The sequence below is a fragment of the Uranotaenia lowii genome, chromosome 3 (genome assembly GCF_029784155.1).
Source record: "Uranotaenia lowii strain MFRU-FL chromosome 3, ASM2978415v1, whole genome shotgun sequence".
Lineage (NCBI taxonomy): Eukaryota > Metazoa > Arthropoda > Insecta > Diptera > Culicidae > Uranotaenia > Uranotaenia lowii.
The window spans coordinates 341,459,155-341,473,968 of NC_073693.1; the positions used below are offsets into that span (position 1 = coordinate 341,459,155).

Genomic DNA, 14,814 nt, shown 5'->3' on the forward strand with positions numbered 1-14,814 from the left:
TTTACCTTAGGACGTGAATAAAAAAATCCCAACAATCTTTACAGGCTTTACAGAACCTTTGCAAAAGCATTACATAAAACTGTTAAAGACGATAACTAAGGAAAACCTGATTTTCTTTTGCTACTTTTTATTGGATTAATTATTTTTATTTTTATTTGATTACAACTTTTTCTAGGAAGTACTTAGCTTCATCCCATATTAAAGAAATATTAAGCTTAAAAATGAACAAAAGTAAAATAGAAAAAATAATAAAACTCAATACACTTATTCATGAATCAATCAATTCTTATCATATTGCAAACTGATGCTTGGTGACCTAAAATTTTGAAAAGTCGAAATTGCCAAAAATGTCTGAAATGTAAAATATGACAAAAAAAAACAAAAATGCTAAAAATGTCAAAAATGAAACAAATGTAAAAAAGTAAAACGTGTGAAAAATGTAAAAAATGTGCAATATGAAAAAATGTAAAAAATGTAAAATATGTAAAAAATGTACAAAATTTAAAAAATGTGAAAAATGTAAAAAATCTAAAAAATGTGAAAAAAGTAAAAAAATGTCAGAAATGTCAAGAATGTAAAAAATTTCCAAAATGACAAAAATGACAAAAAAAAACAAAAAAGACAACAATGACAAAAACAACAAAAATTACAAAAATGACAAAAATTACAAATTAACAAAAATTACAAAAATGACAAAAATGACAAAAATGACAAAAATGACAAAAATGACAAAAATGACAAAAATGACAAAAATGACAAAAATGACAAAAATGACAAAAATGACAAAAATGACAAAAATGACAAAAATGACAAAACTGACAAAAATGACAAAAATGACAAAAATGACAAAAATGACAAAAATGACAAAAATGACAAAAATGACAAAAATGACAAAAATGACAAAAATGACAAAAATGACAAAAATGACAAAAATGACAAAAATGACAAAAATGACAAAAATGACAAAAATGACAAAAATGACAAAAATGACAAAAATGACAAAAATGACAAAAATGACAAAAATGACAAAAATGACAAAAATGACAAAAATGACAAAAATGACAAAAATGACAAAAATGACAAAAATGACAAAAATGACAAAAAAGACAAAAATGACAAAAAAGACAAAAATGACAAAAATGACAAAAATGACAAAAATGACAAAAATGACAAAAATGACAAAAATGACAAAAATGACAAAAATGACAAAAATGACAAAAATGACAAAAATGACAAAAATGACAAAAATGACAAAAATGACAAAAATGACAAAAATGACAAAAATGACAAAAATGACAAAAATGACAAAAATGACAAAAATGACAAAAATGACAAAAATGACAAAAATGACAAAAATGACAAAAATGACAAAAATGACAAAAATGACAAAAATGACAAAAATGACAAAAATGACAAAAATGACAAAAATGACAAAAATGACAAAAATGACAAAAATGACAAAAATGACAAAAATGACAAAAAATGACAAAAATTACAACAACGAAAAAAAATGACAAAAAAGACAACAAAATGACAACAATGAAAAAAAATGACAAAAATGACAAAAATGACAAAAATGACAAAAATGACAAAAATGACAAAAATGACAAAAATGACAAAAATGACAAAAATGACAAAAATGACAAAAATGACAAAAATGACAAAAATGACAAAAATGACAAAATTGACAAAAATGACAAAATTGACAAAAATGACAAAAATGACAAAAATGACAAAAATGACAAAAATGACAAAAATGACAAAAATGACAAAAATGACAAAAATGACAAAAATGACAAAAATGACAAAAATGACAAAAATGACAAAAATGACAAAAATGACAAAAATGACAAAAATGACAAAAATGACAAAAATGACAAAAATGACAAAAATGACAAAAATGACAAAAATGACAAAAATGACAAAAATGACAAAAATGACAAAAATGACAAAAATGACAAAATTGACAAAAATGACAAAGATGACAAAAATAACAAAAATGACAAAAGTGATAAAAATTACCAAAAATTACAAAAATTTCAAAAATTAAAAAAATTACAGAAATTACAAAAATCACAAAAATTGCAACATTGTCAAAGATCCCAAAAATCACAAAAATGAAAAAATGACAAAAATGATAAAAATCACAAAAATTACAATCACAGAAATCAAAAAAAATTTTCAAAAATGACAAAAATCACAAAAAAAACAATAATCTATAATCTAGCTTGTTTGCGGTGAACAGGTTTGATATCAGGACCATCTCAGTTTTGATCAACTGCTGTATGGAAAATCGTTGTACATTATCATCGACGACGAAACCTATTCAAGTTTGATTACAAAACGCTTCCGGGGGACCAGTATTACAGTATTCGGGATGGCCAAAGTGTTGACGACACGGAGACATCAATTTTTATCGAAAAATTCGATAAGAAGCCAATGGTTTGGCAAGCCATATATGAGTGTGAGTCGGAGATTCGTCGTCCGCTGCTCATGATACGCAAGCATGATCATCTAGTACTGTTTTGGATAGAATTGGCATCAGTTTTCTACTCAATGGCTTGAAACTTTTTAGACCTTTACCAAATCCTATTCGAGAAAACGTGTAAAGCCTGCCGATTATATCGAAAACTTCGCTAAAGACTGGAAAAAAGTGTTCAAAATCATCAAAAATCAGTCTGTGCTCAAAAAGCATATTCAGTGAGTTAATTACGCATTGGAAGCTGGCTGGCACAATTTTCAAACCGAAAAGTATTCTATGTGCTAATATTTTACAAAAATCGAAACTTCTAAGAAAAATAATGTATTCGTTACAATACGCGGGCTCAGTTGCAGGAAATTACTGACGCATAACGCACGGTTTTAATGAAATAAAATGCTAATTAACAAACATGTACACTACACCTCTAAGATGTGTCAATCAAAAGTTATGATGATTTCAAAATTAAATAATTTTTGTTGATATTTTTCTCATCTGTTCAAATGGCACCCCTGTACTGCGTTTTGGGTAGGAGCCATTGTACGTTGGAAGCTAGCTGGTGTGTTTTCCCATATGCAGAAATGTTTTCGTATCATTTCATTGGTTAGTTTGCTTGTCGTAAAAGTAGTTGATAAGTTTTTTGAATTTTTAGATACCTTCAAACCTTAGAGCCACAGGTGTTATTGGGCCCAAAAGAACCATTGACCGTTTGATACTTTTTTGTCTCGATTCTGACCAGTCCAATGTATACACGATACTCAGTAGTGAACTTCCATCAAGAAATAGTGTTGTGTATATCAACGTGATACTCTGGAGTGAATTTTCTCTTCAAGAAAGTTTCAGAATGTATACGCACAGTAAAAATCTCAAAAAGAAAAATATGAGCGTATTTCAAAGTGAAGTATAATTACATCACAACTTAGATAACTTAGGACAAGGTACCTAAAATTCGATCACTGGCCTACGGTTGACTGGAATCTAATTTTGTATTAAATCACTGTTAACTTTAAATCCTGCTTAGACATAATGGGATACCCTATAGCTTACGATTCTGGAAATAGCTTCCACCAGTTTTCACAGATAGGTCGGTTTTTATCAAAAATTGATAACTTGACAACGCAACTTTGGCATTCTTTAGATAACGCTACATTGATCGATTATTACAAATTTAAAAAAAAATCACATGGAGGATCTTTGTTCAATCAATTATTTTTTTGACGATCAATATGTTACCAGTCAACATGTTTCCTTTGAAGTTACTTAATCCATTTCTTACTCCTCTTTATAGTATACGAAACATTTTTAAAATTCATATCAAAAGGTAAAAAACCTTTGGCCACCAAACCATACCGCTGATGAAATATTAATACGAAAAGTAAAAACCGTAACTCGTACACACACGGGTATCCGCTTCGATGGAAATCACACTTCCCAGCACGGGGAGTTATGATGCGTTCTTTGGCCTTAGGTAATCCGGATCGGATAGCTTAAGCGAATCGAAACCCACTTGTGCCGATTCATAAGTAACACAAGTTGGTACAAAGAAATTGAGTTCCCCGAGTTCACCTAAGCGTGAAATTAATCATTAAGTTGTTCTGTTGAAAAGTTGACCGGTTTGAGTTTTTTCTTCGAAGCTCGAGCGGAACAAGAAGTAAATGTGTTATTAACTGACGACTTGTTACTAACTCTTCCTAAATATTGAGTTCAAAGTGATCCAATCATAAAGTTATCTGATGACGAAACTGTTCCAAGTTGCTTTGTGGAGACATGTAGAACATTAAATTTTAAGAACACCTGAAATTGCAGCAAATAACAGGAAATTCCTTTCGATGAGTGGAGAATTAATGTCCATCACCTCCAAGTTCTGAATCGACTCAAACATCGACCCAACTAACATTGAAGTGAAATCGAGTAATTTCCATCCGGTTGGAGTGCATCGAATTCCGCTGGTTTTTTTTAAGCTTAAAATTCAAATAATAGAAGGAAAAAAATCTCAATAACCATCGCAAAGTCTCCATTAATTAATGTCCGAAACGCAAATGGTCGCAATTTTATTGGACCTTGGCAGAGTGCGCTCCGGATTTGTTTCTGATCACGTTAAGATTTTCGTCTGCTGGGCATTATTGATGTTTATGGCTTTGTTGGTTTTTGGGTATTTTTTTCCTCCTTCCATTCAGGCGGCCATTCAGCAAAATCCAACTCAAGAAATCGAAAGTTGTAAATCGGAAGATGAATGGACGCGGGGAGATTCGCCGCGGAGCGTTTATTCAATTACAACAATGGCCAGTGTCGGTGCCACCGCAAGGTGCGTTAGAAGTACCCTTTTCCGCGTACATGAAGCGTATGAAGCGGTGCGTGTTTTTTTCTTTTATTTTTGGGCTTTTCGTCTACTGAACCTTGTTCAGGTCATAAGCCAACGACCATGCATCTTGGAAGCTTTTCTCGTTATTACTTACCTACTCATTTTTTTCTGGAAATATTTCGAGCGGAACACCACCAGTGAGTGAAATGGTTTCGCGAGATTTCCCTTTCATTTGGTGACAATTGTTCGTATTTCTAAGGTATCTAAATCTACAAGTTGCTTCAAAATTCATTTCTGAATAAGTCGAGTAGCAGTCGAAAAATGTCTTGATCATTCGTCAATTTCGGGGCTAGCATTTTCCAATGTTGTGCTACACGTTGTTTTCTCATTACCATACCCAGCAGCAGTCAATCAATGGTTGGTAGCAGGTATAAGTAGTGCGCGGAACTTCTCTCTGTGTGTCAGCAGAGTAGTAAACAACAATCTTTTAATGGGCCGGATTTTTTTTCTACTTTTTCTACCGGGCGACGACATTTGGTCATGCCTTCGAGAGTCAAAGTAAAGAAAAACTTTTACTTTTTTTGTCTGTCCCTTCGCGATGGAGAAGACGTTCCGCGACGATAATTCCATTCGATACGGTGCGAATTTCGGAAGTTTCCGGTACCAACCTTGTTTGAATTTTCAAGACGGGATTACCACGTTTTATTACAGCTTACAGCATTTAACAATATTGTCAGTTTCAATCTTGTGGCTTATTCATTTGGAGAACAACTTTTGTGTACCCAAGAAACAGTCAAAGTTTATACAATTATAAAGGAATGTAACATCGCAAATATCTTATAAAACCATTAGGATTTATAATGTCTCCGAAAAAAGCTGATTGAAGATAGGCAATTTTGAATTAAGAGAGCAATTAAGAAAAGCTGTTTTGAAATTGAAGGAAATATCTCATATTATTTTGACTGATGTAAAACTTAAATGGTAGGGGAGAGTGGGGTAACGTAGGCCACTCTGAATATCTCAGATGTGTGTTGAGATGAAAATCTCAATCCAACTGTCACCGTCGTCGCTTTGCTCAAGCATATTTTTCTATATGTTGTTGACTTGAATACGCATTAGGGGGCATCCATTAATTACGTAACGCTCCTAGGGGGGGAAGAGTAAGCTCGAGCGTTACGAAATGTGACATAGGGGAGGGGGGGAGGTATGCTCCTCGTTACGTAACGATTTTTTCCTTAAAAATTTCAGTTTAATCGCAGCTATTTTGATGTCATGCAATTTTTGCAGAATGATAAACAAACCAAAATCAGCTTAAAATTTGTAAGCTTTATGATTAAACAAACTCCTTGAACAAAATGGATTAAGGAAGGTAGATCATCAGATAACAAGCACACAACAACTTTTAATAAGACAATCATATTATTCTATCAGAGAGTTATCATCAATGAGTACTAAGAAGCGATTTGGAGTGATATTAATTCCGTTTCGAAGAACGTTAAAAAAAATTACGTTAAAGTCTTTTTTGCCATCAAAAATTATTCAAAAACATGAAAAGAGGGGAGGGGGGTTATTATCAGCGTTACGTAATTTTCATAGGGGGGGGGGGTACGTCGAAGCGTGACGATTTGTGACATACGGGGGGGAGGGGGTCAAAAAAGTGCATTTTTTGCGCCACGTAATTTATGGATGCCGCCTTATATGCTTCTTTTATTTATCAAGCTTAAAAAAGTTAAAAAAAATTAACTTACTCAATATTAACTAATATGCTCATACGCTTATGTTCTTAGTTTTGTCATGTTCTTTCACGTGGAAAATAAATTATTGATGAAACATCAATAAGTCACACAAACGCAACCGATTTGCAAAACATAGCTTGTGGGGAATCGTGGGCCACACATTTTGGGCCATCTATATTTTTATGTTTTTAAACACATTCAATAATTAAAATACATTTTCCCTATCTTTAAAGTTCTCTTATGACAAATGAAAGGCTAAGAAAAATATTTTGTCCATCCCATATAAGGATTTTTGCAAAACGTTCACGAGCCAGGTTTTTGAATCTTTTTGATCATTCACATGTCTCTTTTTTATTTCATCATCTAAAATTGCTTTAAAATAACGAAATGAATTATGAAATTACAGTTTTAGGTCAACTAATAAACTTTGCATGTTATTTGGTCAATTTGGATTTGATGGCCCATGATTCCCCACCATTTTTCAAAATCCCAAAAATATTGCTTTTTTTGAAACAGTCAGAACTTGGGGAAAATAACTTATTCAAAATAAAAAAAAAAGTCAAATAATACCTTAAAAATGTAGAAAACCATATCATTTTTTATTTTTATATTATCTTTTATAATAGAGAAGTTATGGAACAAAGAAAAAAGTGGCCCATGATCCCCCACTCTCCCATAAGATTTTTAAACTGTTGAGAATATTCCGTCCTGAAATGAGCATTCATCTGAAATACTCATTTGACTAGTTGTAATTCGTTTAGCTTGAGGTGGCCAAATTTTTTTCCACACGTATACGGGCCGGGCAAATCCGAGCTTTTTATCTAAAAACCTGGCAAATTCCTGGCATTTGATTTCAAAATTTTCAACTTAAAATCGAACATTATTAGGAAAATTAGATAAAAAAAAGACTAAAAATGCAAACAAAAAAATATGGACGAAATATTAAAAGATTACAATAACTCAATTTGAAGTTCTTGTTGTATTTTACCGAAATTCAGGCAACCGGTCTGGATCAAAAGCCCAAACTTTTATCAAAGTCCTGGATTTAATATAAAACTCAGTAAAACAAGATAAGACAAGACAAAACTTGCTTACAAAAAGTAAAACTTTATAGAAAAAGCAAAGAGAACAAAACAAAATTAAACTAAATAAAATAAAGTTAAATTTAGAAAAAATAAAACTAGATAACCATGATTGAATCAGATTTAATAAGATTTAACCAGATTTTTTTTAAACAAGGCAAACCATGATTACATAAGATTGAACAAGGCTAAAAAAGATTTAAAAAACCCAAACAAGGTATATCTAAATAAAACATGACGTAAGCAAGATGATAAGGTAAAAAACAAAAGTAGGAAAAACAAAAAAAAAACATTTATAGGAATATATATAAAAAAGGGATTTCTAGCTGTCTGTCTGTCAGTCTATTCCCTATTTATTCGGAAACTAGTGAATCGATTTGCTCGATTTGCTTGAATTTGCTTGACAGGTGGGTGCTTTTGAGGCAGCAGAAGGTTCCTATTGCAGTTTGAGTTTGAGTTCGAGAATCATTCAAGAACATGGTACTAAATTTGGCATGAAAGAGTATTTGGCTACGAGAAATTTTTCTATGAATGTTTGGTACCCCTCCTTTTTTCCAGGAAGGAAAAAGGAAAGAGAAAGGGAGGCTCTTTTACAATTTTTAACATATCTCGAGAATAAGTCAAAGAAATGAAACCAGATTTGGCATGTGAGGGTATTTGGATACGAAAAATGTTTCAATGATTATTTGAGACACTTCCCTTCTTCCAGTGGGGAGATTGAAAGATGGAGGAGGGCTTTCATACAATTTTTATTGCATTCGATAACTATTCGAGTAAATGGAATCAAAGTGGCATGAGAGGATATTTGGATATGAGAAATAGAAAATATTAAGGACAGAAAGTCTCATTTGTGTTCCGTTGAGAAGGTGGAAGATAGAAAGTTGAATTCTGATGTAAAGATTTGATACTTTATGATGAAAACAAAGAAAATGGTTATCAGAAGACTGAAATCCGAATTCTGAAAAAATAAATGACAGAAACTATAAAAAAAAATCATCTGGGAATAGATCATTCATGTTTCCCCGATGGTGACGAAGACGACTGAAAGTAGCACGTAATTTAATCACTTATAATTTCTCAACACGCACTAATAATTGACGGACAAGTGAACAACATGCAGAATCAGAGAAAATCTGACTACTTCGATTGGAAAAAAATTTCATTGTGTTCATGGTTGCGCGGTGACTTTTACTTATAAATAGAACGGCACTTGTGCTAATCGGGTCATTCTAAAATCGTCTATACGTCTGCCAATCTATATACAAATATCTAAGAAAAGTAGGGGAAAGGTTATAGATTAGGATCCATTTTGGTAAATGGTGCGATCGGGTTTTCCTGCACCTTCTGTGATATTTCTTAAGGAAACCCCTATTTCTATCTATGAGGCAGTGATTGAAAACCTCTAAAGCTGTCTGAAAGACAAAATATAGCATTTTTTTTTTAATTTAAACTAGCTTGTTTTCCTAACGTTTATACCTGTTATATAAATGAATTTCAAGAAAACGATTTTTCAGAATGAAGAGATTGATTGAAGTGAAATTAGAATGAAATATTTGATTTCTGAAAGTTTTGTCAACCAATAACATGAACCTAGTTATTCTGGTTAAATTTTTAAATAAGTTGTCAGTTGTGATAATTAATATTGGTCGTTTTTGGAAATTCATCAATGCAATTCTATTGTTATGAGATATCGCTATTACGGAGAAGAAAATTTATGGTGCTCCCTAACATACCTGTTTATTTTCCAATAAAATTCCGTCTGTTAATGCTTACATTAAAAAAGAATAACCTTTGGGGAATGAATTCATGAAAAATGAAAAGAAAAAAGCTGTTTAACTATTTCACATTTGATATAAATAAGAATATCCTTTCAAAAATAAACTTAGTGTTGAAAAAACCCCTTAAAACAAAAAATAATAATCAAAAAAATTATTTTGATTTTCGAAACTAGAAGAAATAAATAAATGTCAAATCATTTGTAACGCCCTCAATGAGATGAAAATTGTAATATTTCGGCAAATGTTTTCTCAATTTGATTTTCTTGTCAATCGCATTCTCCTGAATGGGACTTTGAAAGCGTGATAGCAGTTACATATACGTAATTTGAAACTGTATATAATTAAAGAAAAAATATCAAATTTCAACACACAAACACATTCTCAAATAATATACATAAAATCATTAAAATGAGTTTTTAAACCTTGAGACCTTCAAATATGTGACATAATGAGCTTTTCAAGCATAAAATTTTGCAAATCACATTTACAATAGAAATATTTCAAACTAGAAATCAAGCAAGTGTAGAAAAAAATTTTGAACTTTTTCTATTCGACTAAATTAAAATAGATATTTAGAAGAACCACTTTTCATCACATAGGGGAGATAAGAGCATCACGAGCACCCAGGGCATAATAAGCACTCCTTTTTTCTACAAAAGTACGTATTTTCTAAAACAAATTTTCATGAGGATTTGTTTCGTACTACTTATAGTATTAATTTTTCACCAAAAAAGAAATATCCTTTTCATTTTTACAGAAATATTAAATAATAACTGTGTGTAGTATAAATGTATGCGTGGGCTCAACAGCGAATTATATACTCGCGAGAGTTGACTCGAGCGGTTTGATGTGTGAGTGAGTACGACACCAAGCACACATCCCCGCGATAGCTGATTCGAGCAGTTCAACCGTCATCCATCAGTCAGAGTGCACAAGCTAAGCGAACAAGTCGAAGTGATGACGACAACTTGTGATGGGTGGTTTCCAGTAGATAGTATGCTACACATTTGGCGACCGACAGGTATTTTGCAATTTATAATGCGAATAAGGAAACAAGGAACCTTGGAAGGAAACCACCCATTGCAAGAGAAAATACTTAAAATGAAAGTGAAAAGTGGGAAGCATTTAGAATTTGGAAAGAATCGAAGTGTTACCAGTGTTGCTAGATTTTCAGAGTGAAGTGTAGTGAATGATACGAAAAAATTAAGATATGTGTTCTCTCACTGACTTAAAAAAGTGATTGGTAACAACATAGTTTAGCGCGTCGGGAGGACAGCTGGAATTTTTAGCGTGTTGAAAGGACCACTCCAGAAAAGAAGTAAGAAAAAAACTAGAAAGCGAGTCGGGAGGACAGCTTCAAAAACATGCGAGTTGGGAGGACCGCATGAGTAGCGTGTCGGGAGGACAGCTAAGAATAAATGCGAGTTGGGAGGACCGCATGAGCAACAAAATAGCGAGTCGGGAGGACCGCTAAGAGAAAGTGCGAGTTGGGAGGACCGCATGATTAGCAAAATAGCGAGTCGGGAGGACAGCTAAAAGAAAATGAAAATTAGTAGAATCACATGAGTAACAAAATAGCGTGTCAGAAGGACAGCTTAGAATAAATGATGGAAAATGAGTTGAGTGGACTACGCAATAATTAAATTGAAAATTTGAAATCATTATAGGCATGAATATGAACTGGAAGGTTCGCTTGAGATACAGAGAAGTGCATCGGAAAACAAAAACAGACTGAAGTGTGTTGGAAGAACAACTCTTGGAAAATCTGATTAAAGCGAAACTTGACCGTCAAGAAGTATGTAAAAAGTATCATTTAATTTAAAAAAAGTCAGATTCAAAGAAATATGAAAAGCAAGCTTAAATGGAATTGAAGTCCATCAAAATCATTTACAAAAATCGACAAAGAAAAACTTAAAAAAATGCCAATCAGAAGTTTAAAAATAATGATATTCTGTGTTAAGATCGTAAAAATAAGTTTGAACTATGTATAATAAACGGAAATTAAGTGGATTCAGGAAGTGTGTACTTGCAAAAAAACACATTTCAGAATGTACGGAATGTGATTTGTTAAAGCAGCTTAAGTTAAAGAAAATATAAGAGGAAACCAACATAGGGGATTTGAAAAAAAAAACTAAGAACAAGAATTTAAAATCACGCCATGTTAATAGTCTTACAAAAAAATGAAACAATAATATTTTCATTGTCCAAGAAAATTTGTTGATAATAGATAGAATAACGAAGGAGCGAATTCCCACGAATTATGAAGGAACGAATTCCCACGATGAAGAAAAATGATTTCAGATATTACTACTATGATTTGCCAAATGTTGATATTTGAAATAGATTAAAATAAAAATTCATACCTGGTAAGATGGCAAGTCAGACGTGAAAAAAATAAGTCTAAAGCCTTCCAGAGAAGCTATTTCTCCTTTGTGCCTGTTTTGACAATATTTGCAGAAATACAGAAAATTCGTTGATTTTAGAAGATTTGCTCTGGGAATAACATCAGAATCTGTTGATTTGGCCACCATGAATACGTATATCACGTTATTACATGTCTACCGTCAAAAGTTCTCATGTGTGCGTGGACTATTCTTGAGACATCAAATAAAATCTGAGAACCGTTTGCGACTGTATGTAATCAAATAAAAATGAAACCAAAGAGATTGGCTTAGGGTACGCATACAAACGAAATCTAAGAAGGTAAAAAAAAGCGGGTACCTACAGCAACTGCAAATGCGGTTTTCCAACATATGCTAAAGCATTGATTCAGTAAGCTGCACTAGGAAATTATTTTGCTCTCTCATTTGTAACACTGGGTAATGGGGGTTTGGGTTTGATTAAACTGAGTCGCAGAGTAAAACCAATACGGCTATAAAGACTAAGAAAACTTATAGGACGAACATTTGGTATGAGGATGAAAAAAAAACGATTCCAAAAATGACGATGAAAAAAATTTAATAAAACTTTTGGCAGGAGTCATGTTATCATACTGTTTCTGTTTTGTTTCATGAGAGGAAAAGACTCGAAGAATTACCATTTTTTATTATTTTTATAATTATAATTTTTAATGATCATAAAAGTAGATGAATGTGTAAATGAGTAAGTTAGGAATGTTTAAAGACTATGAGAATCTGGGTGCCATGTCCGAAACTACAGGCTACAGACAGCTGGTGTTCAGCAAGAGCGCAAATTCTTTGGTTTCGGGCCAGAGAAAATTGTTGAGAATTATAAGCTTTTTTCACTTGCTCACGGAATTATTGTGAAACTGAGAGCATGTTGGTGTTTGGACGCAGTTAAAAGCCCAAGCCGGTAGCACTTTTAAATTTATTCACCTGAAAATAAATCGTTAGCTATAGTCAAAATAAGGTTGGGGATATCTTTTTTCATTTTCTGCACGAGCTTTAATTGTTTTGTTTTTTCCCGAGAGGAAGGGAAATGTGTGTAGTATAAATGTATGCGTGGGCTCAACAGCGAATTATATACTCGCGAGAGTTGACTCGAGCGGTTTGATGTGTGAGTGAGTACGACACCAAGCACACATCCCCGCGATAGCTGATTCGAGCAGTTCAACCGTCACGTCATCCATCAGTCAGAGTGCACAAGCTAAGCGAACAAGTCGAAGTGATGACGACAACTTGTGATGGGTGGTTTCCAGTAGATACACAATAACCATCTAGGTTCTCGAGTAACGAAAATATTATAATTTTTGAGCACCACCAAATAAGCTTTTATGACCTTTAAATCATCTTGATCTGAAATGTACGCACTGCAACATGATTAACACATTGTTTCTCAATTTTCACGATCATAAATTTTTTTATTTTTCACTTAAATCAATTTTAAAACGCGTTTTTACTTAAATTTGTTGACCTGGGCACGATGAGCGTTTTCTGCCGTATAATCTAGCAGCGAATTCAACTCGATGAAGTCAACTGAATAATAGAGCTACAGCTTGACTTGTTTCATCTGTCGATTTGGCCTATTGGTAAGGTGTCGGAGAGGTAATCAGTAGACTCGAGTTCGATTCCTGTTCGAGATTTTTTTTTCACATACCATTCATGATCGATTTTTTTTTTATTGTTACATTATAAGGCTAATAGCATCAAAGCATCATCCGTCAAACAAAACACCAGAAACATAATGTATGAGCATGTGTTAATTCTTTGAATTCTACAAACAGACCTAGATTATTTTGTTATTGCTGTGTTTGATGAATCTACGCCTCACCGTTTAGTGCAATCATGATCATGAATGATAAATGAAAAAAAAATCACCTCGACCAGGAATCAAACCAATAGGCCAAACAGGACATCTTACCAATAGGCCAAATCGCCACAGATGAAAGAAGTCAAGCTGAAGCTCTGAAATTCAGTTGACTTCATCGAATTTAATTTGCTGCTAGATTCTACGGCAGAAAACTCTCATCGTTTCTCGATTAATGGTGCTTATGCTGCCCCAGGGGGGGTTCTCATTACGCCGATACAGTGACTGATTTTCAGCTTTCGGCGAAAATTCTTAAAATTCATTTTTAAACGTTTTTATCTAGTTTTTCAAGTTTCAGCCGATTAGGAAATAGACTTTTTTAGTGTCTGAATACGAAACAATGATGTAACTCACATATTATAGCTGTATTTTATGGTTGAACAAGCGTCCTCCAAAAGGTGGCCATTATGCCCTTTCTTCCTCACTTAAAATTGAAAAAGGCCAACTGGCTCAATCATATGTCACCAATTTAGGATGTTATTCTTTCATAAACCATTCATTCGAAAACAATGACTTAAAAAATAGTGGAAAGCTTTGTGAAACTATTTTTTCATTAGCTCAAGTCGTAATGTGACTTTTGGTTAGTTGATTGGGTTTGTTTTGAAAATAAATCTTCCCAAATGTCGTGCAACTCCTTGATCAAATTATATCACCATAAATGTCTGGAGGATGAGATAATTCCACAATCTTTTCTCTCTACTGTTTAGCTGGGGTAATATGTAACAGAATGTCACCTAACTACCGGGCTCTCAGTAAACATACACCTTCATTACCATCATCGGCCATTTAACGCATCAAACCAAACGAAAGTCGGTGATATGATAGATACCTACTTACTTCGTTAGCGGTTTCCTCCTCCGGGGCGTTGCATCGTTGACAACCACGACGACCGACGCCGCCCCGGCTGCTGACAAGATGATTTGGTTTATGTTGCTTTTTTTGCTGCGTTTGGTTTTCCTTTGGTGGACAATTTTTGCAGACTCCGAGTGTGCAAGTTGTTTCGGCCCTCTCTAAACTAAACATTCCTCTGAATGCAATCACGCACGAGACTTATCCCTGGAAATGGAGACGATGTTGAAGTTTGAATTACAACACGTGAATTATGTGTGTAAGTACCTGCACCATAAATGGAAGAGCACGTGAGCTGAAAATAAAAATATTTTAATTAGAG

General features: G+C 33.2%; 1 protein-coding gene across 1 annotated transcript in view; it reads left to right on the plus strand.

Annotated features, from left to right (window-relative positions):
• The first annotated feature begins 4,758 nt into the window (after nt 1-4,758).
• Nucleotides 4,759-14,814, plus strand: part of LOC129753894 (uncharacterized) — a 44,578-nt gene continuing 34,522 nt past the window's right edge. The window contains exon 1 of the mRNA XM_055749740.1: nt 4,759-4,784. Within this exon, the coding sequence (XP_055605715.1) occupies nt 4,759-4,784 (26 nt within the window). The remainder of the gene's footprint in view (nt 4,785-14,814) is intronic.